We start from the raw sequence: 25,408 nt of genomic DNA, 5'->3' as shown, positions 1-25,408 counted from the left end.
CTAGGCCCTGAAAACACAAAGAACCACTCACCTCTGATCTGCCCTTGACTTAGAGTCCAGTACAAAAGGAACAAACATACATAAAATGATAGCAACTCCAAGTGCCAAGTAATGAGTATAGACAGAACATGCTACAGGATTACAAAGCAAGTAGGCTCACCATTATGAGGATAGCCAGAGAAGCCTTTTGCAGGAAATAGGACTTAAACTTGGTGTGGGAAAATGGGGCTTAGACTAGTAAGTGTATGGTCAGGTGTGGGAGACCAAAGGAGTGGGGAATTTCATATGGCACAGTTAGAGAAGAGTGAATAAACCAGGTTGGTAGAACCCTTAGTCTTTATAAAGTAGTGAAAAATAAGGCTGTAGACATAGATATCACTTGTGTTAGGGTCAGCCTTGACAGACATTTGAGAGTCATTAGAAGTCTTTGTTCTTGAGTTTCCAAGTGCAATGGTATTTCAGAAAATAGGGTGAGTGATGAACAGAGTAAGATTCTGTCTAAAAAAAAAAAAAAAACAAATTGGGAGAGGGAATCAGTGGCCTCTAAAGTCCTTTTTAGTTTTAAGATTATATGATTCAAAGCTGACTCTGGGTCAGAGTTTAGAAATAAATGTCAGGGCTTGAAGGAAAGTCCCACAGAGATGAGAGAGGACAGGCTCAGGCAGCTGATGGCAAGACTCTTCCGCATGACTCTTCAGACACACACCAGCCCAGCCAGAAGCAAGTCCCAGCCCCCAGCCCTCCCCTGGCCTACCTTTTGGGGCCCTTCTCTGAACCAAGCTCCCCTGTCCTGCAACTCTGTCATTCACAGGGATGATCCAGGCTCTGGCTGGATTCTTTACCTACTTCGTAATCCTGGCTGAGAATGGTTTTAGGCCTGTTGATCTGCTGGGTATCCGCCTCTACTGGGAAGATAAATACTTGAATGACCTGGAGGACAGCTACGGACAGCAGTGGGTGAGTAGAAGGGGTAAGGTAGGAGCTGAGACCAGTAAGAGTGAGAGTGACAGGGGAGAGTGGGTCTAGCAAATTTTTTAAGAGGGAAGAAGGGAAGCACCACACAAGCAGAGCTGATGCCTTTTCTTCAGTCCTGTATGAGCATTCTCACACTTGCCCTCAGTCTCCAGTCACAACAGCAAATCCTCTTCTGTTTAGCATAGGCTCATTCCAGCTGGCTCCTCCTGTCTGTTGTCTGGCCCTGCCTGTCTGGGTCCTTTGGCTCCTTGAAGTCTTTGTCATATCAACTTTTCTGAGTCGGTTTCTGTTGTCCCAGGTTCTAACCATGATTGCCCCAGAAATAAATGCTGGGTCCTCTCCTGTTATACTCTTCCTCCCTGACAGTTCAAATGATATGATTTAAAATTTGAGACCAGACGCGGTGGCTCACATCTGTAATCCCAGCACTTTGGGAAGCCGAGGCGGGTAGATCATCTGAGGTTGGGAGTCAAGACCAGTCTGACCAACATGGAGATACCCCACCTCTACTAAAAGTACAAAATTAGCCGGGCCTGGTGGCGTGTGCCTGTAATCCCAACCACTCAGGAGGCTGAGACAGGAGAATCACTTGAACCCGGGGGGCAAATGTTGCAGTGAGCCCAAATCATGCCATTGCACTCCAGCCTGGACAACAAGAGTAAAACTCTGTCTCAAAAACTAACTAAATAAATAAATATAAATTCTGAAGACCAGCCGCGCACAGTGACTCATGCCTCTAATCCCAGCCCTTTGGGAGGCAGAGGTAGGTGGATTACGAGGTCAAGAGATCGAGACCATCCTGGCCAACATGAGGAAACCCCGTCTCTACTAAAAATACAAAAATTAGCTGGGGATGGTGGCGCATGCCTGTAATCCCAGCTACTCAGGAGGCTGAGGCAGGAGAATCGCTTGATCCCAGGAGGCGGAGATTGCAATGAGCCGAGATTGCGCCACTGTACTTCAGCCTGGTGACAGAGCGAGACTCCATCTCAAAGAAAAAAAAAACCTGAAAACCTATTTTCTTTGTATATCCCTTCCTAATCATTCTAAACCTTTTTGACCTAGAGGATACCTCTCTATAGTTGTCTTTTCATCCAAGATGAATGAAGCTCAAACTGAAGCCCTCTCCCCAACAATATGTGTGCAAGAATTTTAGTAAGTATGCTTTTTTGGTATCTGTGAATACTCCTGTCCCAATTTCTAAGACAGTGGGACATGTGACATGTGACACCAATTATTGCTAGAAATGTAGTGTCATAGAGGACACAGTCAATTATCATCATTCTACAGATGAGGAAACTGATCTAGGAAGATTCTGTAACTTGCTCAAAGTCGAACAGTGAATTCCTAAAAGAGCTGGACTTGAATTCTGGACTCTTGATCCCTGCCCAGCACTTTCCGACTTCACCATGATGTCTCCAAACCTAGCCAATTGCAGGTTTCTCAAATTGTGTTCAAATCTGAATTGCTGGGAAGATGCCCCTCACTTGGCCTCCACTAGCTGAGTCTTATAAAGGCCATCAGCTTTGGGAGGCCGAGGCGGGCGGATCACAAGGTCAGGAGATCGAGACCATGGTGAAACCCCGTCTCTACTAAAAAATAGAAAAAAATTAGCCGGGCGCAGTGGCGGGCGCCTGTAGTCCCGGCTACTCGGGAGGCTGAGGCAGGAGAATGGCGTGAATCCGGGAGGCGGAGCTTGCAGTGAGCCGAGATTGCGCCACTGCACTCCAGCCTGGGTGACAAAGCGAGACTCCGTCTCAAAAAAAAAAAATAAAAAAAAAAAAAATAAAGGCCCTCAGATGTCAATATTCCCAGCTATCAACACTGCTCCAGGATCCAATGACACCCAAAGTTCTCATTGCTGTGCACCCTGCTGACATCTCAACTCCCAGCTCAAGCCCTTGTTTTCCATCTTGATACTTCCTCCCTGCTGCCAAGATGCATCATGATATAAATTTATTGACAGTAAATTAATGGTAATTAAAAGTAATTTGAGGTAAAAAGTTAAGAATTCCCCCCTGCACATTGAAGACATCTTGAAGTATCACAAAAATGTGTTGAGAACAGTTGCCCTGAGCAACAAACTCTATAAAGGCGCGTCTGTGTCTCTTGTATGACTGTAATTTTCAGATAATCTAGTATAGAGCCACCCACCCAGGAAGTGCATGATGCACTGTAGAAGCAAGGATCGCTCCTTGCTTTCTAAATATCTTTCATTAATTCCAGTGATTCCGCCACTCACTTGTTCATTCAGATAATATTTACTGAGCATCTTCTATATACCAGGTACTGTTCTAGGGCCTGGGGATATGACAGTGAACAAAAATCATCAAGTTATTGCTCTCATGGAGCTTATTTCTAGGTAGGGATGGGAAGACAGATAATAACCAAATATATAACATATTTAATCAAGAGATTGTAAGTCCAATGGGGTCCAAGAAGTGTTGGAACTAGGATACTAGAGTGAGATGGAATTATAAAAATGCTGGTCAGAGAGAGAAAGATGCTTGAAATTACAAAGAAATAATAGGTATTGGAAAGAACAATATCTAGAGTTTAAGGATGGGAGCAAGCAGCCCAGGTGGGGAGTGGAGGACAGTATCATTGGAGGAGAAGATCAAGGAACTGTGAGACCACAGCATTGGAAGGATCATCAACATGGACATTTCAATCTCCAAAAACAAGGACAGAAATAATAGTGGAGTAACAGTGTCAGAAGCTAAAATCTTCAAGAAATGATAGTGAGTGATGCAGGAAATGGCAACTGACTGTGATGGACAGTGGTGGGATGATCTGATGCACACAAACATGCTGATTGGTCTTAATCTAAGTTCCATGCTTGGCTCATCAATTTCCAGCCTTTGTCTTGTCTTCTATCGTTTAAGGCTCTATATTCCTCTCCAAGTACAACTTTACCCCATCCCATGGGGTTTGATACGTAGTATTTCATGATTGTGCAGTCTTCCATATTTTCAAATTTATTTGAGCTACGAGTTATTTATAAGCATGCTGTTTTAGTTTTTAAAACAGAAGCTTTTCTCTCCAGTCTAATTTAGATGCACCTCTTCTGTGTTCCCATAGCCTCTTCAATCTCTCTTTTATAACCTATCTATTGTGCTGACATGGTGAGCATACTTATTTTCCCCACTAGACTCTAAGTTCCTCATGTGTAAAGTGTGAATGAAAGAGCAAACGAATGAATGAATGTCTCCTATCTGATACCACTCTTTGGGGTATTTCTTTCCCCCCTGTATTCACACTGTCCTCTGGTCCCACCCTTTCTGACCTATATCTCCTGACTCTGCCTTCCTCTCTTTTTATTTTATTTTATTTTATTTATTTATTTATTTATTTTGAGACGGAGTCTCACTCTGTTGCCCAGACTGGAGTGCAGTGGCGCCTCCCAGGTTCACGCCATTCTCTTACCTCAGCCTCCCAAGCAGCTGGGACTACAGGCACCTGCCACCACGTCCGGCTAATTTTTTGTATTTTTCAGTACAGACAGGGTTGGCCAGGGTTGTACAGGGTTTCAGTACATCCTGTTGGCCAGGATGGTCTTGATCTCCTGACCTCGTGATCCGCCTGCCTCGGCCTCCCAAAGTGCTGGGATTACAGGCGTGAGTCACCATGCCCAGCCCTGCCTTCCCCTCTAACTCCACCTTCTTCTCTTACCCCTTCCTTCTTATTAGCTCAATCCATATTTATTGACCATGCTACATGCCATCCACTGAACTAAGCACAGGGAGAGGACATAGAGCTAAATAAGGCAAGTAGTTTTTCTTGAGAAGCTCTCAGTCAGGCAAGGAAAACATAAACAAATCATAATACAACATGAAAAGCGCTAAAACAGAGACATCTGTGAAGTGCTGTGGGGGTCTAAAGAGTGAGGACCTGGCTGGGCGCGGTGGCTCATGCCTGTAATCCCAGCAATTTGGGAGGCTGAGGCGGTCAAATCGCCTGAGGTCAGGAGTTCGAGACCAGTCTGGCCAACATGGTGAAACCCTGTCTCTACAAAAAATACACAAAACTAGCCGGGCGTGGTGGCAGGTGCCTGTAGTCCCAGCTATTCAGGAGGCTGAGGCAGGATAATTGCTTGAACCGGGGAGGCAGAAGTTGCAGTAAGCAAAGACCACACCATTGCACTCCAGCCTGGGCAACAAGAGTGATATTTCGTCTCAAAAAAAAAAAAAGAAAAAAAAATGAGGACCGGACTCAGCCCCGGGGTCCTGGAAGGTGGGAGAGGGAAGAAGCCTTAGGGTGTACAGAATCCCCTTCTGACACTGTCTCCTCCTCCCTGCCCTCTCCAGACCTATGAGCAACGAAAAGTTGTGGAGTTCACGTGCCAAACGGCCTTTTTTGTCACCATCGTGGTTGTGCAGTGGGCGGATCTCATCATCTCCAAGACTCGCCACAACTCAGCTTTCCAGCAGGGCATGAGGTGAACATCCCACAAAACAGCCCCAACACTCTCCCAAGCCCTACACACCAGAACATACCATTTCCCCCTGCCTTTTCCTCTCCCTCACCGTCACACCCATGAATGTTTCTACCCAGAAACAAAGTCCTAATATTTGGGATCCTGGAGGAGACACTCTTGGCTGCATTTCTGTCCTACACTCCAGGCATGGACGTGGCCCTGCGAATGTACCCACTCAAGTGAGTAAGGGAAGGGATGCAAGCAGGGGATGTCCAGCAATGGGGGAGCATGTAGAGGAAGGGTGTGTTTCACTAGGATTGTAATGAGCCAGGAGCTGCCTGGATACGTGGGGCTACATGTACACTCAGCGGTACAAGGAGAGTCATCTGTGCTCTGATAAGTGGATCTTATTTAGGGAGATATTAGAGACTGTGCCAAATGATCACAACCCACTAGACACACAAATTTAGCAGACTTACCAGTGTTTAACAGAATGAAATCTTTTTCGTGATGATGTGTGCTGTAGTTGTCCAAGGATACATATTGCTTGGAGCTGAAGTAACCATAAAAATAGCCTAATCTATGCTTAGCTAATTCTGTTGTACTTATGCAAATATGTTTTAATGTATATGTATGTGATCGTGCCTACTGAAATTCTTATTGTCTGGTGCCTTCTCTTGTTCAACTCCAGGTGTTTGCTTTGTTTTGTTTTGCATTAACATTAGTATATGCTTGATGTGGAAAAATTTATATTTAAAAATGTACAGAGAAGAAAGCAAATGTTCCATTCCACTCCCATCCCCATTACCCAACCCAACTTGCATAGGTAGCCTCAATTAAGGATGTAGTATGTATTATTCCAACACTTTTTTTTTTTTTTTTTTTTTTTTTGAGATAGAGTTTTGCTCTTATTGCCCAGGCTGGAGTGAAATGGCACATTCTCAGCTCACTGCAACCTCCACCTCCCGGGTTCAAGTGATTCTCCTGCCTCAGCCTCCCGAGTAGCTGGGATTACAGGCACCCACCACCATGCCCAGCTAATTTTTTGTACCTTTAGTAGAGACGGGGTTTCACCATGTTGGCCAGGCTGGTCTCAAGCTCCCAACCTCAGGTGATCCACCCACCTCTGCCTCCCAAAGTGCTGGGATTACAGGCATGAGCCACCACACCTGTCCTTCTTCCAACACATTTCTGTGTATGTCCGTACTCTGCTCACCTTTCCATCCTTGTAGTGTTTTACACGATGCTTTATACAATGTGGGTACTCAATTAATGTTTAATAGGAGACGTTGGCACTGGCCTTAGACACTGACAATCCCAGGTGGAAATCTCAACTATACTATGTATTATTCTGTGACCTTGGACAAGTACGGCACCACTCTGAGCCTCAGTTACACCTGCAAAGTCTCAATAATACACTCCAGGGATGGACCTTGCAGAGTGTTGTGAGATTTACACGTAGAAATGGGCATAAAGCACCAAGCATGCTTGGGTCATGGTGGACACCTTGTTACTAGTAGCTTTATTCTTGTTGCTATTAATGCCATTATAGACATAATAACAAATGCCGTTGAGTATTATCTGTGCTTTCAAACACTCTGTGTACACCTTAACCATAAAACTTAGCACCTAATATTGCGATTCTGTTTTCTGTGTGTGTGTGTTCACCCTCTTTTCTCTGATTCCCCTGAGCTCCTTGAGAGCTACATGAGACCAACATGTTATCATTTTTATTTCCCCAATACCTAATACAGACACACAGTATATAAAACAATTGTTCGTTGAATGAAGGGGTGGGGTGGCTATTTGTGTAGAAATGTATATATTTGTGTGCATGTGGAATGAACCATGGCCCAGGCCTGTACTGTCCAATACGGTATATCCATATACCGTATATCCATATACGACTACTGTGCTTTCGACATATGAGACTAGTGAGACTGGGGAAGTAAATTTGTAATTTTATTCAATTTTAATTAAAGTCAAAAACTAAAGCAATGTGAAATATTTTTCTACATTACAACTTCATTATTTTGGTTGGACCACATTCCCCTTCAACTGTTGAAATTTTATATCTGAGTTCAGACATTCTGAATAATAAGTATCTTATTGATAATGCTTTTTTTTTTTTTTTTTTTTTTGAGATGGAGTCTCACTTAGTTGCCCAGGCTGGAGTGCAGTAGCACAATCTCAGCTCACTGCAACCTCCGCTTCCCTGGTGCAAGCAATTCTCCTGCCTCAGCCTCCTGAGTAGCTGGGATTACAGGCACGCATCACCACGCCCAGCTAATTTTTGTATTTTTAGTTTAATCATGTTGGTCAGGCTGGTCTTAAACTCCTGACCTCGTGATCCACCCACCTCGGCCTCCCAAAGTGCTGGGATTACAGGCGTGAGCCACCACGCCCGACCTTGATAATGCTAATATTGAGGCGGGGGTGTAGTGGCTCCAATCCCAGCACTTTGGGAGGCCAAGATAGGGGGATGTCGTAAGGCCAGGAGTTCAAGACCAGACTGTACACAAAGTGAGACATTGTCTCAACAAAAAAATTTAAAACTTAGCCAGGTGTAGCAGTGCACACTGACGGTCCCAGCTACTCAGGAGGCTGAGGCAGTAAGATTGCTTGAGCCCAGGAGTTCCAGACTGCAGCGAGTTATGATCGTGCCACTGCACTCCAGCCTGGAGGACACAGCAAGTCCCTGTCTCTATAAAACACATTAAATGTAATTAAAATAAATAATGTTTACATTGATTACATATTTAAATGATAATGTTTTTGATATATTGGGTTAAATAAAAATATTATTAAAATTAATTTCATCTGTTTCATTTTACTTATGTTAATGTGGCTACTAGAAAATATTAAATTTTACATGTGGCTCACATTATATTTCTATTGGACAGTGCTGGTCTGGGCCATTTCTTCTGTCATCCAAGGGAACAACTGCTGTCCTGATTCAGCCCCTCCCCAGAATCCATCTTCCTGGTCTAATTATAAAAAGAGGTGGAGGAAGAAAACAATGTCCCCATCTTTGTAATACAGAAGCATCAGTATACTCGCTGACAAAGTATCCCCACATTAGATGTCTCAGATAGACCCCTCCTGCTCAGACAACCTCCCCTTTGTGGGCACAAGCCCTAGAGTATGCAGAGAGCACACGGGTCTCCCTCAGTGGCTCCACAAAAGTTGGCAGAGAATCTTGTGAACATTGCATGTACCTCTAATATGACATTTATCATACTATATTATCATTGGCTTTTTTTTTTTTTCCGAGGAAGTCTCGGTCTCGCTCTGTCGCCCAGGCTGGAGCACCATGGTGCGATCTCCGCTCACTGCAACCTCCACTACCCAGGTTCAAGCAATTCTCCTGCCTCAGCCTCCTGAGTAGCTGGGATTACAGGCACATGCCACCACACCCAGCTAATTTTTGCATTTTTAGTAGAGACGGGGTTTCATCACGTTGGTCAGGATGGTCTCAAACTCCTGACCTCATGATCCGCCTGCCTCGGCCTCCCAAAGTGCTGGGACTACAAGTGTGAGCCATCGCGCCCGGCTATCACTGGCTCTTTATGTTTCTGTCTCATGCCTCTCTTCTCCACTCCCAATCACTAATCCCACAGGCTTTGACCTCCTCAAAGGTAGGTCTCAGGCCGGGCACGATGGCTCATGCCTATAATCCTAGCACTTTGGGAGGCTGAGGAGGGCGGATTGCCTGAGTTCAAAAGTTCAAGACCAGTCTGGGCAAAGTGGCGAAAATCCAAAAAATTTAGTCTCTACTAAAAATACAAAAAATTGTCCAGGCACGGTGGCTCACGCCTGTAATCCCAGCACTTTGGGAGGCCGAAGCAGGCGGATCACAAGGTCAAGAGTTCAAGACCATCTTGATCAACACGGGGAAACCCCATCTCTACTAAAAATACAAAAGTTAGCTGGGCATGGTGGTGCATGCCTGTAGTCCCAGCTACTCGGGAGGCTGAGGCAGGAGAATCGCTTGAATCTGGGAGGTGGAGTTTGCAGTGAGCTAAGATCACGCCACTGCACTCCACCCTCAGTGACAGAGTGAGACTGTCTCAAAAAAAAAAAAAAGGAAAGATCAACCAGATGTTACGCAACTGCACTGTCCCCAGCACAGTCCCAGGCACATAGTAGACACAAGCAATGAAACATGCAATTCCTGTGCATATTACTCTCTGCGCCTGTCCTCTAGCATCTGTCTCTCCTGCCATGCTGACTGGCTCTTGCTCTCTACAGGATAACCTGGTGGCTCTGTGCCATTCCCTACGGTATTCTCATCTTCATCTATGATGAAATCAGAAAACTCCTCATCCGTCAGTACCCGGGTGGTGAGGCTCCCCTGGGCCCCGCTCTGACTGAGTGATCACCAGCCCCTTGACTAGCTCCGCCATCCCGCCCAGTCCCTCCAGACCCACCACTGACTTTCTCCCCTCCTCGCTGCCAGCCTTGACTGCACCTGGAACCCAGACCTCTCCACCCCTTGGCTGCATCCCCCTGCTCCATCTGACCCTCAGTGCCCTGTGTTCCAGACCTCCCACCTCCAACCTTGTCCCTGCTTTCCCTTCTGCCTGTCTCCCCTGGATGCCTCTCCTCCCTTCTTCCAGTTCACACTGGCCTCTTCTCTTCCACAGGCTGGGTGGAGAGGGAGACGTACTACTAAACTCAGCAGAGGAAGAGCTTCCTGTGACGCAGGGGTGTCGTGAGAGCTGGGGTGGGGCCAGAGATTATAAGTTTGACACAACATCTGAGACACTAGGATGAATTATTTTGGATGAGAAAGATGGGCAATCCTGGGCTGGCTTGAGGGCATCACAGGCAGAGGATGAGGTGGGCTGAAGGGAAGCCCAGCCTGCCTCTAGCTGGAGCCCTGCAGGGAGGGGCATGGTCCTGCTGAATCCTGTAGCCAGTCTAGACAGTAAATGTCTGGAAAAGCCCTCACCAGCTGGATGTGTCAAATCTGATATTGGGAGAGTGGGGATTACTGTGAAGCTCCCTCCACAGGTCTTCATGATGACCAGGCTGGGGAAGTGTTTTAAGGACCAGAGTCAAGGCTGGGATAGGATCAGTATCAAGCATCCTTGCCCTTTAAAGTCACTCTCCGAGCCACTGGACAGCAAGGACAGGGCAAGTGACTGCCTCAAAACTCCAGCTGAGATCAGAGAAATGGAAGGTGGGGGAGAGCGGAGCAACTGAGCCACACACAGGAGAGGGTCCACAGCATCCACACGGGGTGGGTGGGGTGGACTCATCCGACCACACCTTGCAGTTTGCGAGACCAGCTTGCAGACCACAGCGCTGTAGTGCTAGAAGAGATCAGACTGCATCAGTGAAAAGCCTGAAGTCTGGAGAGGTTAAATGACTTGGGAACGGTCATGTGCTGAGTGGTGTCCCTCATCTGAGAAAGGGACAGGTAGGAGGGACAGACTCCGGGCATACTGGTGGTCCCTGCCCTCTGTCATCAGGACTCCTCAACCCCATTCTGACCCTCAGCCTGTTTTCTCTGGTGTAACCTTGAGATAGAGGCTATAACAAGACTTTCTGAATCCCTGTGGCCTTTACTATAGGTAAAGCAGCTGCCTGCACTCTGCATGGGGTGATGGACTTTCCCAAGAGCCTGGCCTCTGTGCCTGGGCCCAGGTGCCTTCTCAGATGAGTGAAAAGTCCTGGGAGGCCTTTCTCTCCTGCCCTGCTTCATCTCAGCATTTCTTCCTTCCCCTTCACCCACTCATTCACTTTTGCTCTGTGAGCCCCTCCACTGTGCCATGTGGGTCAGTTCATTCTCAGGCCTCTTTCAGAGTAGACCATTGGCTGTGCCGATGTCTACAGGGTGGAAGAGAAATGCTAAAGAAAGCCAGGGGAAAACCATCAGCTATTATCCAAAACAAAATACATGTACTAGGAGTCAGAACACTATGCCTAACACTGGGACGAGGGCTTTATCTACACCATCAAGTAAGTCACATAAATATTTCCCTACCACACACTCCATGTTATCCAAGAAGAAACCAAGGTCTGTCAGTTTTCAGAACATGTGCCCTTAATCACTTTCAGACTAGTCTTTCAGTGAGGGCTGGGTCAAAAATACACAAAAACAAAGCAAACAAAACAACAACAACAAAAAAAATAGGCTAGTGATGGGGAAGGACCCGGGGTGGGTCTGGAGGATGAGGGGCCATGGGCTAGCAAGGAGAAGACCATCAAGAGTATTGCCCGCCATTTTCCCTACATCAGGCCCCTCCTCAGAGGTCTCTCTCCCTCTTCTCCTCCCTCTTCCAACACAAGGTCTCCTAGGGACAGTGCTATATCAGCCTGGGGTCCTTCCCCAGTTGCTGACATGGCTGAACCAGACCCTGGAAGATCAGTGGTCCAGGGTATATGTGAGTGAGGTGGGAAGTGGGAGCACAGAGGGGCCAGCTCCTCAGGTTTCAGTAGCAGGAGCTTCAGGTGTCTGGTGGGTTAAAAATACAGAGGCCCCAACTCACGGTCATTTGATACCAGTGGTTGAGGCTTCTCAAGTCCAAGGGCCCGAAGGAAAGGAGACTGAGTAGAAAGTAGAGAGAGTGAAGCATCAAGAGAGAGAGCAGCAGGGACCGGCGCTGGAAAGGGGAAGGGTGGGACTGGAGCCAGAGAGGGCAACAAGAGGGAATGGGATGGATGGCAATGTCCGGTAGCTGTAGGAAAGGACTAGGAGATGGAGCAGACTCGCCATCAGAGTCCCATCTCACACTCTTGGGGGTACAAAAGGTCAGATTCAAGATGGAACAAGTTTTATATTCCAGCATCTCTGTCCCAGTGTCTCCCTCCTCCCCTGGAATGCAGAAGTGAGAAATCGGGGCTGGACATCACCTAGGTCATCTGCTTCTGGCCAGGCCTCCCCATCTCACCTGGCTGTCTTCCTCTGGCCATGGTGCTTTCCCACATTAGTCACTCTTCAGGGAGACCAGAAGATGGGCTTCTGAGGTCTCTTCAGCTCCAACGTGCTGTGCTTAGGCTAGCTCCGACCTCTCCTACTACAGTGACAGCTGTCCCTCTTGGCCTCACTCCTGCCATGCTTTTGAGATTTTCTGTGGCCTTCTTGTTTAGCTGTGTAAGGTCCACTGCACAGACATGTGGAAAAGTTATTCTGCTAACATAATTACATGCCCCTCCCTGGATGCAAAAACAAACACAGAAAAAACGGCACTCTCTCTCTAGAATCAGAGATATCTCAGGGTGCGGTGGCAGCATGTGACTTTGATCTGACCCTCTATGGTCTCCCTCATGCCTCAGTTTACATGTGCATAGTAAGAACCCTGGAGTCCCATGAAGAGGATCCTTCCTTCCTACGTATCCAGAGTTAAACTCACTACTCTGTCCTCACCCCCAAGCTGGATCCAGAAGTTTAAGCCCCTGCCTGCCCAACTCTGCTTCGGATCTCGGGTGCACAGAATTAATCATCAGTCTTGGTTCAGGGCACAGGGTTCACCTCTTCATGCTTACCTAATGTTAATTTTTTTTTTTTGCCCTAGTGTCAGTAACTGATCCTCTTTGTCTTGTCAAAGACGTGGGAATAAATAGTAGCTATTCACTCTCCTTGGAAGCAGGCAGCCTGGGAAAACCTCCCTTCCCACTGTGCCCCAGAAAACTGAGTCCCATGGGATCAGGGTAGGGAGTGCACACACAGGTGGCAACCAAACGACAGTCCCCTTCTCACTGTGGGCTGTATGGGCAGAGAAACCCCAAACCCACATCTCTATAGGACAGGATCCGGGTCAGCCCTGTCCTTCCCTGCATTCCCAAGTTAGGAGTGCTGAGTGAAGCAAAGGAAACTGGCTGGAGCTGAGCCAGGTCGCCAGTCTTGGACGCGGCTCCATCTTTTATTCAGAGAATGACCTCATCCTTGGTCCTGATTCTTTAAAAGAAAGTGGAGGGGGGTCTCTTTCCTGCAGCCTGGCTTGCACTTTCATTGCCCCACTCTCCTACACAGGATCAAAGAATCAGAATCAGACTTCACCTACAGAAGATTCCCAGGCTTGAGGACACACAGCCAACACCACATGTGGCCCCTTTTACCCTATATTATCAATTTAGCCTCTGACCCCGTTAGCTCCTCCTCTCCACTGCATTTAACTTCTAATTACCCTTGCCCTACCCTCGGCCCTCCCTAATTACCCTTATTCCTCCCCTCCCCCAGCCCCAGCTTCATTTACCTCCGACTCATCTGGTCTTATTTTTAGCTCCGGCATCTCTCCTTTTCCTTTCTTAATATGGCGATGAGCTCTTAGGCCAGCATGGGGACCAGGGCTGAGGTGCCCTGGACACCAGAGGAGGGGGAGGGAAGGAGCCCCCGGGAGCCTGGGGTAGAAGTGTAGGAGGTGGGAGCATTTCGGCCCACATGGAGCTGTCCTGGCCTCAGAAGGTTATCCGTCTCTCCTGCCAACCATGGAGACATATTTAGACAGGACCAGGTGGGGACTGAGGGGTGCCAATTTAAGGGGGCAGCTCCGGTTCCCTCCCCGCCCCCTGCTCCTATTCCTCCTCCTGACCCTTTTTCCCTTGGCTCTGTCGGCAGTTTCTCCAGGACTCAGCAGTGTCCTCTGTCCACTGCTCTGGGCCATTCCCCAATCCCCCCTCCCACTTGAGCCCCTAACTCAGAATCTGGGACCCAGGGGCCCCTCCCTACCCCAGCTAACCTCTTCTGGACCAGGAGAGCCAACCCAGATCCCACTGCCTCCATGAGTGCTACAGGCAGGATGGGGCCCAGAGCTGTGCCGGGCCTGCGGCTGGCACTGCTGCTGCTGCTGGTGCTAGGGACACCCAAGTCAGGGGTACAGGGGGAGGAAGGGCTGGACTTCCCTGAATACGATGGTGTGGACCGTGTGATCAATGTCAATGCAAAGAACTACAAGAATGTGTTCAAGAAGTATGAGGTGCTGGCACTCCTCTACCATGAACCCCCCGAGGATGACAAGGCCTCACAAAGACAATTTGAGATGGAGGAGCTGATCCTGGAGGTGAGTTGGGGGCACTGCAGGCCTGCAAAGCATGTCTGGCCCCTCTCTGGAATCCCCTATCCTACATCCCAGCTCTTTGAGGATGGGATCTGGGGGCAAGGGGCAGTGTGGTAGGACCCCTGTCTTGACCAACAGGACGCAAGTGGCATGTGGCTTTAGTCAAATGAGAAGCAGAGTCTCAGGAACCTCAAAGTACTATCGTCGTTAGGTAATCCTTTAGTGGGGGTGCTGCCGGAAGAACTCCCCTCCCTGCTGTAGGAGGCTGGTAGTATTTGACTTAGGTTTTGCTAGGACAGTGGGGGGGAAAAAGGGAAAAAGGTACTTGGAGGGCCAGGGGAGAACAGCAGTGTATATTGCACTCCCCTACCCCACCCACCCACTTAGCCAGAACACATCTCTCCATATACTTCAGGGGCTGCACCCCAAAGAAATCCAAATTGAGTGTAAATGTAAATGTTATGATACTTGCGTGCCATGTTTAATATCTTCTAGAGATCATGCCTCCCATTGGACTCCCAGTCCCCCCTCTCTTTCTTCCCCCTCCCTAATTCCCCATTTGTCTCCATTGGATGAGCCGGATGCCTTCACTGGAAAATTTCTTATGGTTGCGGGAGGTGTCAGAATGTCTTCCCCAATCTTCTCTTTGTGGGAAGAGCCTTCTCACCTTCTCACCTCACCTCCAAAATGACTTCAGGCCCAAAAGAGAAAGGAGTTATCATAAGAAAAGAAAAAAAAAACCCTATGTTTGGGAATGGCGGGGCTATGTGGTCGTACACACCCCTTTAGGAGCTGGGATGTGTGAGTTTTCTTGTCCAAGCTCCTGTGGCCCCTTCTCTGGCTTGGCATGCAGATAGGACTCAGCTTGTCCAGAGCTTAGAGCATTTCAGGGTGAGACACCAGAACCACAGGCTCTCATTTTGTACACCCCTGCTGGGTGCTAGAACCTGCCATCTGATTAATGAGCCGAGTATTTTTATCCTGACTGCTCAGTATCCCTGGCCATCCACCTGCCAACCGCCTCCCTTCCCCGCCCCTCTGAGAATCACAGTGCCTGAGTCTGTGCTGAGTGGGGGTAGAGCTGCAAGCTGTGCCCACAACAGAGAGAATCAGGGTTGAACACTAAGCTGGAAGACTTACGGCAGCAGGGACCTCCAGGAGTGACTGTCCACAGCCTAAGGACAGGCTGAAGTAGAGTGTGGAAGGGGAAAGTTGGGCCCTGATGGGGAGAACTGTCCAGTCGTCGTCAGTCTCTCTCCCTCTGGGGGATGACAAATAGTGACCTCTTCTCTCAGCTCTCTGGCCTTCCCCACTCCTCAGCAACATGACCAGACCCACCACTACCCTCCCACCCTCCAAAATTCTTCCCATTGGGAGTCATTCTGAAGAATCTCAGGGACTTCCAAGATCAACCCCACACTGAGCTTGGCCCTTGACCAGGTACAGGGACCTCCAGGTGTGACTTGACCAGGATGGAATGCACGGCTCAACCCTGAAGGAGGGAAGGGGCCCTCAGTCACTCTGAAGCCAGACTCCTCAGCACCTCTCAGGCACTAGGAAGTATTGAGTGCAGTGTCTTCGAGTCCAACATAATAAGCACATTGCAAACGAGCAATCAATATTCATGAACTCAGTTGAGCCAAAAACAGAACTGTGTGACTGTAGGGAATCTGGGGGATATTCTGGATCTCAGCAAAGGGTCAAGGTCAACTCTTATATCTCTTGCACCTCTACTGACCCAACTTGAAAGCATGAGAGGGAGAATAGGGTATAATAAAAATTGCAGGGGCTAATTTTCATCATAATCCTTCCCTCCAGTTAGCAGCCCAAGTCCTAGAAGACAAGGGTGTTGGCTTCGGGCTGGTAGACTCTGAGAAGGATGCAGCTGTGGCCAAGAAACTGGGTAAGAGAGGGCAGGGCAGGGGAGGGGAAGGTGGCACTGAGACCAAGGGAGGCTTAGGGCAGAGGACCTGTCAGACAGACCTTGGGATCTGAGGGGCTTGGAAATCTCAGATTTATGTCTATTCTGAAAGAGGGGGTGAGAAAATATGAGGTTGGGAGGGTTATGGCTGGGAGACTCTGGCTCTCTATTCCTTATCAAGTTCCCATGTTCAAATCCCAGAAAGAGGTGGGGGAGGCCTTCTTTATACTTACCTAAAAAACATGGTAGGTGCTGGAGCGAAGGAATACAGGCTGGGCTGGCCAGACCTCTGCAAACTCCGCTTCCAACCCCTCCCCTACAGAGCCATGGTTGTTACAGCAGCGAGCCACCAGGGGGCAGCACAGGCTTGAGACGGGATTCTGGACATGGATGGGGGAGGGGTGGTTAGTAATAATGAAGTCATCTGGTCAGTAATAGCAATTAAAGAGCTTGACTGGGAACCAGCTACTAGAGTCCTCAGAGAGGGTGGCATGAATACTCATCTCCTAGTCGTGGCAGTCAGAGAAGGGGAGAAATACTGCTAGAATCTACACCTCTCTATTCCCTCCCCTCACCCTACCTGATCCCCCAGCTCCTCCCTAGAAAGCCCTGGGGCCAGGCTAGCCCCCTGGGCTAAATCCAGCAGCAGAGACATCAGGCCTGTCGGCCTCGGGGGTCAGAGGAGGTGGGTGGGGCAGCGGGCCCATGTGGTGGAGCATGTGGGGCCCCGGTGATTATCAAATGGGCTGTGGCCCAGGATTTGGACCTTGGATCTATGGGAAGCCTGGGATCATGGCTCACTCGCCCTGGCTCACTCCCTAGGCCTAACTGAAGTGGACAGCGTGTATGTATTCAAGGGAGATGAAGTCATTGAGTACGATGGCGAGTTTTCTGCTGACACCATCGTGGAGTTTCTGCTTGATGTAAGGACTCCCCTGGACCTGACGGCTTTGCTTGAAAACTCCACTGCCTGCCCCCTAGTCCCTACCAACCCCAACCTGACACTGCACACACACACCACACGCACACACATACACCACACGCACACACACCACACGCACACACACCACCTGCATACACACCACACACATGGACGCACATGCACACAATAGACCACACATCACCTACATACCACACACTACACATATGCACCACATGCACACCACACACACTACACACACCACACACACTACACACACCACACACACATCATATACATACCACACACCCACCACCACACATATCACATGCACACACACCACACATGCACACCACACACTCCAGGCACATCACACACCACATGCACGTACACCACACACACCACACATGCACACACACCACATACATGCCACACACATGCATGTACTACACACACCACACGTACAAACACTACACACATGCACACAATAGGCCACATACCACATGCACACCACACACACCACACACACACCATCCATACACACCACACACACATCATATACATACAACACACCCACCAGATATATCACACGCACACACACCATACATGCACACACACACCACATGCACACATATACATGCACACCACACATGCACACACACTACACAGATGCGCACACACCACACACATTCACACACATCACACACATGCCACACATGCACACAGTAGACCACACATCACCTACATAGCACACAGTATGCATACGCACCATATGCACACCACACACATACCATCCACACACATCACACACAGATCATATACATACCACACACCCACCACGCATATATATCACATGCACACACACACCACACATGCACACCACACACTCTGCGCACATTGCACACAATACACACACACGCACACACTGTCAACATCTAGCCCCCTCCTCCAGTTCCCCAGCCTTCTTTCCCCTAGGTCCCTTTCTGGTTCTACTCAAGGATAGAAACCCTCTTCCTGCAATGTCCTCCTCTTTCAGGTCCTAGAGGACCCTGTGGAATTGATTGAAGGTGAACGAGAGCTGCAGGCATTTGAGAATATTGAGGATGAGATCAAACTCATTGGCTACTTCAAGAGCAAAGACTCAGAGCGTGGGTAACCCTCAGACTCCACTGTACCCCTCCCTGGATCCCCATCTCACCCGTCCTCCCACCTCCCCATGTCACCCAGTGTCTCAGCCTCTACCTCCGCACTTCTCACCTCTTCCTCTGGCTGTGGTCGGCACCATCAACAGCTCTGACCTCCCTGTACTCTGGGGGTTCCCAGACAAGCACCTGAACCCCCTGTACTCTGGGAGTTCCCAGACAAGCACCTCCAGTATCCCACCTTCCCCTCACTCTCAAAGAACTAGAGGGGGTGGGTCTCAAAATGAACCCCGCCTGCAAAGAACTGGGGACGGTAGTGGGGGATGATTCCCTGGCAGACCCTGTTTTCCCCAGAGACCGACTCTGCATTCCCCCTACAGATTACAAAGCCTTCGAGGATGCAGCTGAGGAGTTTCATCCCTACATCCCCTTCTTCGCCACCTTCGACAGCAAGGTTCTCCTCGCCACAGCTGTATTGGTTCTCCCTCATGTCCCGAAGCTGTCCTCCACCTTCCTCTCCCAGAATCGATGGCTGACCTAGTCCCTTCCTACGCACTGGCACTCCCTACCCCACCCCGGCTCCTCCCACTCCATAGATTTAGAGCTGAAGAAGGGCTTTAGATGATCTAAAACCCGTCTCATGTTAAACCCAACCCTAGAGAAGTTAAGACACTTGCCAAGTGTCACAGTGGCAGTGACAAGGATCCCAGCTTTCTGACTCCCTTCCTAATATTTGTTCCCCTGTAATACTGCTTCTCAACATGACCCTGTGTCTCCTGCTCCACTCCCCTCCTACCCCCTCTCCCAAAGGTGGCAAAGAAGCTGACCCTGAAGTTGAATGAGATTGATTTCTACGAAGCCTTCATGGAAGAGCCTGTGACCATCCCAGACAAACCCAATAGTGAAGAGGAGATTGTCAACTTCGTGGAGGAGCACAGGAGGTGGGGACCAAGGGCAACCCTCTGAGTGGGGTCAGCTCCTCCTTGGGCTAGAACACACTGCGTGAGATGGGCTGGGGAAAGCTTAGCCAACCGGGAAGCCAGTCTTGCCTGGAGATGAATACACTTTGGGCACCAGTGCTCTCTGATACACTGATAATTTTGCACAATATTTTACACCCCAGTACTTAGCCCTGAGCTCTACAAGGAGAAGGTCCTTCATACATATGTATAATTCAGTGTGAGGTTGATTGAGACTTAAATAATCTCTGTCAACAAATGAGTGTTGACTGCCTGTGGCCGGCCAGGAACTGCAAGGTGCTTTCCATCTCTATGATTATATTAAGCCCTTTTAACCTCAGTGAAAGGTTCTACAGGTAATAAGTGTCAGAGCTGGGATTTTAACCCTGATGTGTCCCGTGTTTGTTCTTTTTTTTTTTTTTTTTTCCAAGACCGAGTCTTACTCTATCCCCTAGGCTGGAGTGCAGTGGCGCCATCTTGGCTCACTGCAGCCTCCGCCTCCCAGGTTCAAGCGATTCTCCTGCCTCAGCCTCCCAAGTGACTGGAATTACAGGCCCGTCACCACACCTGACTAATTTTTGTATTTTTTAGCAGAGATGAGGTTTCACTATGCTGGCCAGGCTGGTCTCAAACTCCTGACCTCAAGTGATCCGCCTGCCTTGGTCTCCCAAAGTGCTGGGATTACAGGCATGAGCCACTGCACCTGGCCCTGTGTTCTTTCTAATACAATATACCCTAAACCGATGGTTCTCTGAAAGGTAGGAAGGAGTGGTGAGGTAGGCATAGGTTTTTGCCCTCTGAAGGATGTTTGGCAATGTCTAGACACATTTTTGGTTGTGCAGAGTGCTACTAGTATTTAGCAGATAGAGGCCAGGGATACTGCTAAACATTCTACAGTGCACAGGACAGCCCCCTACTTCAAAGAATTATCTGGCTCCACATGGCAATAGTGCTGAGGTTGAATAACCCTGCCCGGCACTTACACATAATTCCCTTCCTTCATCGTAGTCCACAGCTGGAAATATCCAATCACCAGTATAAACAGTACTTACTCTCTCCCATACTACTGGCTCCCTTCATCAAGGCAGGAACATGCTTGCCTGGTTCAACGGTACCCAGCACCCAGCATACTGCTTAGAACATATCGGGCACTCAATCATAGTGACTGAGTGAATGAATGAATACATTAATGAATACATTGATGTCCAGTTCTTGCCTTTCTCCCCAGAGTCTCTCCTCCAGTCCCTTTGCCCACCCTCCCCTCTCCCACCGCTTTAACCATGCAGTGAGCTGGGCCTGGTGCCCAGAGTTGAGGCCTTGCCAGATGGCTTTGTTCTAGGCTACAAGCTGTCTGTGCCCTGGGCCTGACCTAGAGGCAGCCTCTGCTACGGGACCCTCTGGAGGGGGCGTACTTCTAACCCACTGAGTAATGACACTGTCTGTCTCTTCTAGATCAACCCTGAGGAAACTGAAGCCAGAGAGTATGTACGAGACCTGGGTGAGTGCCCCCGGCCAGGGTCAGGCCCTCAGGGAAGCAGGAGTGCTAGAAGACTCAAGTCCTAGCAAAATCCCACCCTGCTGCTCCTCAGGCTCATTGGTAGAAAAAACAGTGCACTAGCAGCAGTGGAAGGATTTCTACGCTGAAGAATGTGTGAGGAAATGGGAGACAGACATAACTGAAGATGACAAGGGAGGAGCCTCAAGACTGGGGATAAAGGGATTATCAGAGGAAGTGTGGGGCTTTGGAGCTGAAAGGATTGTCACTTGGAAAAAGGTCACCATCACAAGAATATATCTGGCCAGGTGCAGTGGCTCACACCTGTAATCCCAGCACCTTGGGAGACTGAGGGAGGCGGATCATCTGAGGTCAGGAGTTCGAGACTAGCCTGACCAGCATGGTGAAACTCCATCTCTACTAAAAATACAAAATTAGCCAGGTGTGGTGGCGCATGCCTGTAATCCCAGCTACTCGGGAGGCTGAGGCAGGAGAATCGCTTGAACCTGGGAGGCAGAGGTGGCAGTGAGCCGAGATCGTGCCATTGCACTCTAGCTTGGGTGACAGAGCGAAACTCCGTCTCAAAAAAAAAAAAAAAAAAAAAAAAAAACAGAAAACAAAAGAATATATCTGGTCCCCAAGCTGGACTTCCACAAAATTGAGGTTCAATGAACATCTAGGATCTGTTCTGGGCTCCCCAACTTCAGGGAGTACAGTAAAGTCTTCTTCAAAACCCTATTCTCCTTCTTACCCCCCGACAGGAGGATGATATGGATGGAATCCACATTGTGGCCTTCGCAGAGGAAGCTGATCCTGGTGAGGGAGGAATACTGGGTTGGACACTCGGAGGTTTTCCTGGGAGTTTGCAAACAGCCTAAGGCTGGACATGTGAAGCTCGGGGAGCAGGGAGCTCTGCACTCCTGTTTCATCTGGGTCCCTTTCCTCTTCATACACCTCACACCTTGCAATTGTGTTCCCTCCAAGATGGTTTCGAGTTCTTAGAGACTCTCAAGGCTGTGGCCCAAGATAACACTGACAACCCAGATCTTAGCATCATCTGGATTGACCCTGATGACTTCCCCCTGGTAAGAGGCACAGCTCAGGCACTGCTATCCTAAGGCAGGGACGTGGACTGTGGCATCTTCTTAGTGAGGGCTTTGTTTCAGAGTTCCTATCCCCAACTCCTAGCTGGGGGCCCCTGGGAGGGTATGCGTGTTGCATGCTTAAGGGCACTGTTGGCATGGAGGGCATCCTGAGCAAGGGGAAACAGGACGGGACATCACACACGATTCCCAGAAGCAGAAGCTCAGGTGCTAGGGCTGACTCCTAAAGAAAACCAGTGTTTTGAGGCACAATAGCCCTGCATATGGCTCTACACACTCCATCATAGAATCATACCACAGAGATTCCATGTTTCAGGAGATGATTTTGTTCTCAGCTACATTCCTAACACCTAGCACTCATTGTTGAATGAGTAGCTGAAAGAATAAAGAGAAACGTGAGAAGCATTGGCACTTACCAGGTATACTTGCCTTATTTCAGAAATGTAAGATCGGAGGGCCAGAGAGAAGTGACTTGACCTTGAACACAAGGATCTGATCCAGGATCAGAACAGGGTTTCCTATCCAGTTTTCCTCAGAAAAAGGGGCCAGTATGCCTGGCTGACCCTCCCGATGCTCTCCCTTTAGGATTTCTCCTTTTTCGCTGTTTAGTTCTACCCATTGCCTTGATGCCCTCACAACTGGACCTGTCCCCATCCACTGCCAGTTCATGTTGTCCCATCTCCATCCCTGGGCTGACCCTCGCACTCATCCTCCTGGATTCCTGTGCTCCTAGCATCCATTAAGTTGCCGTATTTGGATCTCTCTACAGCTGGTCCCATACTGGGAGAAGACGTTTGACATCGACTTGTCAGCCCCGCAAATAGGAGTCGTCAATGTTACTGATGTGAGTTTCCTGTCCTCATCCCTGGACCCCTGACTCTACTTCCCAGCATAGCTAGCTCTCCTCCTGTCTGCTAACTAGGAGTTGGGCCCTTCTCACAAGACACAGACATGCCCAGTCTAGTGGCTGGATGGAGGGGGAGACTTAGGATCTGAATGTGGCCCTGTCCCACATGTTGGAATCAGTGGCTCATCCTTCAAGGCCCAGTTCAAATCCTTTCTCCTCTGTGAAGTCTTTCCAGATCTCCCATTAGAATCATTCCCTCCCTGGCATTCCCAGGGCTCATTAGCCATTGAGAACATGACATTTAAATGGCTATTTATGTATTAAGTCTGTCTCTTCCAGTAGATTTTTGAGCTTGTTCAGGGCAGAAGTCTTCTCATGCACACACAGTAGGTGCTTCAAAACTGCTAAGTTGAACTGAATGAGCCACAGTCTCTACTTTCATAGAATTCTCAGACTAATTGGAGAGGCAAGTATTCCATTAACTACAAGGCCAGATCTGATAAACTTTAAAATAATGATACAAATAAAATAAGACATAGGAATCACATTGATTTCTGCTTGACAGAATCAGAGAAAAGTTTAAGAACAAGTGACATTCAAAATGGAGATTATACAATGTATACGATTTCAACAAGTGATGATTCAGGGAAGTCAGTTCCAAACTGAAGGAAAAACAAGATCAAAAGTTAAAAACAGGAAAATGAATATCAGGTTCCCAGAAAAGGCAGGTAGATTTTTATTGTTGAGAGTCTAGAGGTCACTGAGAATGGTACTTGAAAAGCAGGTTATGAAAAGCCCTGGGGCCGGGGTAGTGGCTCAGGCCTGTAATCTCAGCATTTTGGGAGGCCAAGGCCGGAGAATCACTTGAGCCCAGGTGTTCAAGGCTGCAGTGAGCCATGACTGCACCTCTGCACTTGAGCCTGGGCAATAGAGTGAGACCCTATCTCTTTTAGAAAAGAAAGAAAGAAACATCCTGAATGTTGAAGAGTTGCTAACTTTATTCTTATAGGCCATGAAGAGCTGCCAGTGGTTTTGTACCAAAGGCATGATAGGGAAGTTCAGTGTGGCAAGAGCATAGAAGACAGAGAAGGGAGAAGGTCTATCTGCCAATCCACCTTTTCTTCCCACTCTCACCTGTCACTATTCTAACCCACACCTTCACCTGGACAGTTTCTCTGGCCATTGGCAGATGAAAGGAAGGGAATGAGGATGTAGGGAAGGATGTACAGAGTACAGTGAGTGGGAGCACAGATCCCAAGACCTGGGTCGGACATAGCTTCCATCCCTGCCTGTGCCATCTCCTAGGCGGATAGCGTATGGATGGAAATGGACGATGAGGAGGACCTGCCTTCTGCTGAGGAGCTGGAGGACTGGCTGGAGGATGTGCTGGAGGGCGAGATCAACACAGAAGACGATGATGATGATGACGACGATGATGATGATGACTAGTTGCTATGGCAACCATCTTTCAACCCCACTGGTCTTTTCATACTCTCTCCTGCCTTCCCTTGTCCTTCCCTGAGTTCCTCCAGAGAGACTAGGTTATTCTCCGCCATAGAGCTAACTGGGGTCTATACGTTGGGTGCTGAGACCCTGATCCCCCTCATTTGATGAGGAAATGAGCTACTTTTCCCTAGACATCAGCCCAGTTCTCTCTTATCTGACTTCTGTTTCTTATCCCATAACTTACTTGTATCTATTATGTGTCTCTTCCATCACTCTCCATACTCTTTCTTGTGATTCTCCTCTAGCCATATATATGGGCCCCATCTCTGTTCTGTTCCCTCCATCTACGCACAGCTTTCCCCCACTCTCTCTAATCCTGTATCTTTCTGACTGTCCTGTCCCTGGCCAGAAGGAAGGGAGGATACTGTGTTTGGGACTGTATCTCAGCAATCACTTGTTAATGTATTTGGGTCAAATGAGAGGCCTCAATAAAGACATCTGGGGCAGCATGAACAAGTGTATGTTGGTGAAATCTCCCCGCTATGGCAGGAGGAGGTGGCCTCTGATAGGGGATTCAGATGTGGGTGCCTTGCTAGGGATGAGCTGGGGGACTCTTATAGTGGGGGCTGGGGTTCCTCCAGGCAGCTTTCCCAGAGAAGCCTAGATCATTTATCTACTTCAAGTTGACAAGCCTTTTCTGAACACATAGTGTTTGTCCAGGGCCACTGTTAGGCTCTGGGAGAACAGAGAGTGTCAGGCCTGTCCGTGCGCTTGAGCTGATTAGCCTCACCGAGAAGTCAAGACAAGCATACTAAACAAAGAAGAATACAAAGCAATATGTAATTAAGTGATTATGTACTGCTCGATAGCACCCTCTCTGCAGCTCTTATTTGAACATCAAGACAGAGCTCCAATTATACTTCCTTGGTGAAGCCTTTCCAGAGGTGGCCCCTCCAGCAATGACCTCTTCTGAGTTCCTGTTGCACTTCCATTCCAGTACTCAGCATAGTCTATTATTGTTCTTCATTTACATGTCTGTCTTCCCTACTCAATTGTGAGCCCCTTGAAGGCAGGAACCCAAGCTTTTTCTTTGTGTCCACAGGGTCTGACACTCAAAGGTTGTCCCTAATAAATGTTTTTTAAAGGAAGAACAAAGGAAAGAACAGAATGGACTCAGAA

The 25,408-nt window shown here is 48.5% G+C and overlaps 2 protein-coding genes across 2 annotated transcripts in view; both read left to right on the top strand.

Annotated features, from left to right (window-relative positions):
• The window catches only part of ATP1A4 (ATPase Na+/K+ transporting subunit alpha 4), a 36,147-nt gene extending 24,673 nt beyond the window's left edge, over nt 1-11,474 (top strand). Inside the window, exons 18-22 of the mRNA XM_007976520.3 lie at nt 812-957; nt 5,283-5,413; nt 5,530-5,631; nt 9,644-9,735; nt 10,039-11,474. Of these exons, the coding sequence (XP_007974711.3) occupies nt 812-957; nt 5,283-5,413; nt 5,530-5,631; nt 9,644-9,735; nt 10,039-10,067 (500 nt within the window). The 3' untranslated portion in view covers nt 10,068-11,474. The remainder of the gene's footprint in view (nt 1-811; nt 958-5,282; nt 5,414-5,529; nt 5,632-9,643; nt 9,736-10,038) is intronic.
• Nucleotides 10,322-25,100, top strand: CASQ1 (calsequestrin 1). Its single transcript, XM_007976521.3, has 11 exons — nt 10,322-14,400; nt 16,216-16,300; nt 17,141-17,241; nt 18,274-18,385; nt 18,760-18,833; nt 19,190-19,320; nt 20,791-20,836; nt 21,595-21,649; nt 21,818-21,918; nt 22,706-22,780; nt 24,089-25,100. Exons 1-11 carry the CDS (start codon nt 14,122-14,124, stop codon nt 24,230-24,232), a joined length of 1,203 nt encoding a protein of 400 aa, XP_007974712.1. The 5' UTR covers nt 10,322-14,121; the 3' UTR covers nt 24,233-25,100.
• The last annotated feature ends 308 nt before the right edge of the window (nt 25,101-25,408 follow it).

This window comes from Chlorocebus sabaeus, chromosome 20 (genome assembly GCF_047675955.1).
Source record: "Chlorocebus sabaeus isolate Y175 chromosome 20, mChlSab1.0.hap1, whole genome shotgun sequence".
Classification (NCBI taxonomy): Eukaryota; Metazoa; Chordata; class Mammalia; order Primates; family Cercopithecidae; genus Chlorocebus; species Chlorocebus sabaeus.
Note: the sequence above shows the minus strand (reverse complement) of the source record. Positions and strands in the feature narration are given on the sequence as shown.

What these genes read in the sequence shown, in the direction of transcription:
- CASQ1 (XM_007976521.3), top strand. Translation starts at nt 14,122, where the DNA reads ATGAGTGCTACAGGCAGGATGGGGCCCAGAGCTGTGCCGGGCCTGCGG. An exon ending in TGGAGGAGCTGATCCTGGAG is followed by an intron (nt 14,401 to 16,215) that starts GTGAGTTGGGGG and finishes CCTTCCCTCCAG; the next exon opens with TTAGCAGCCCAAGTCCTAGA. An exon ending in CGCAGAGGAAGCTGATCCTG is followed by an intron (nt 21,650 to 21,817) that starts GTGAGGGAGGAA and finishes GTTCCCTCCAAG; the next exon opens with ATGGTTTCGAGTTCTTAGAG.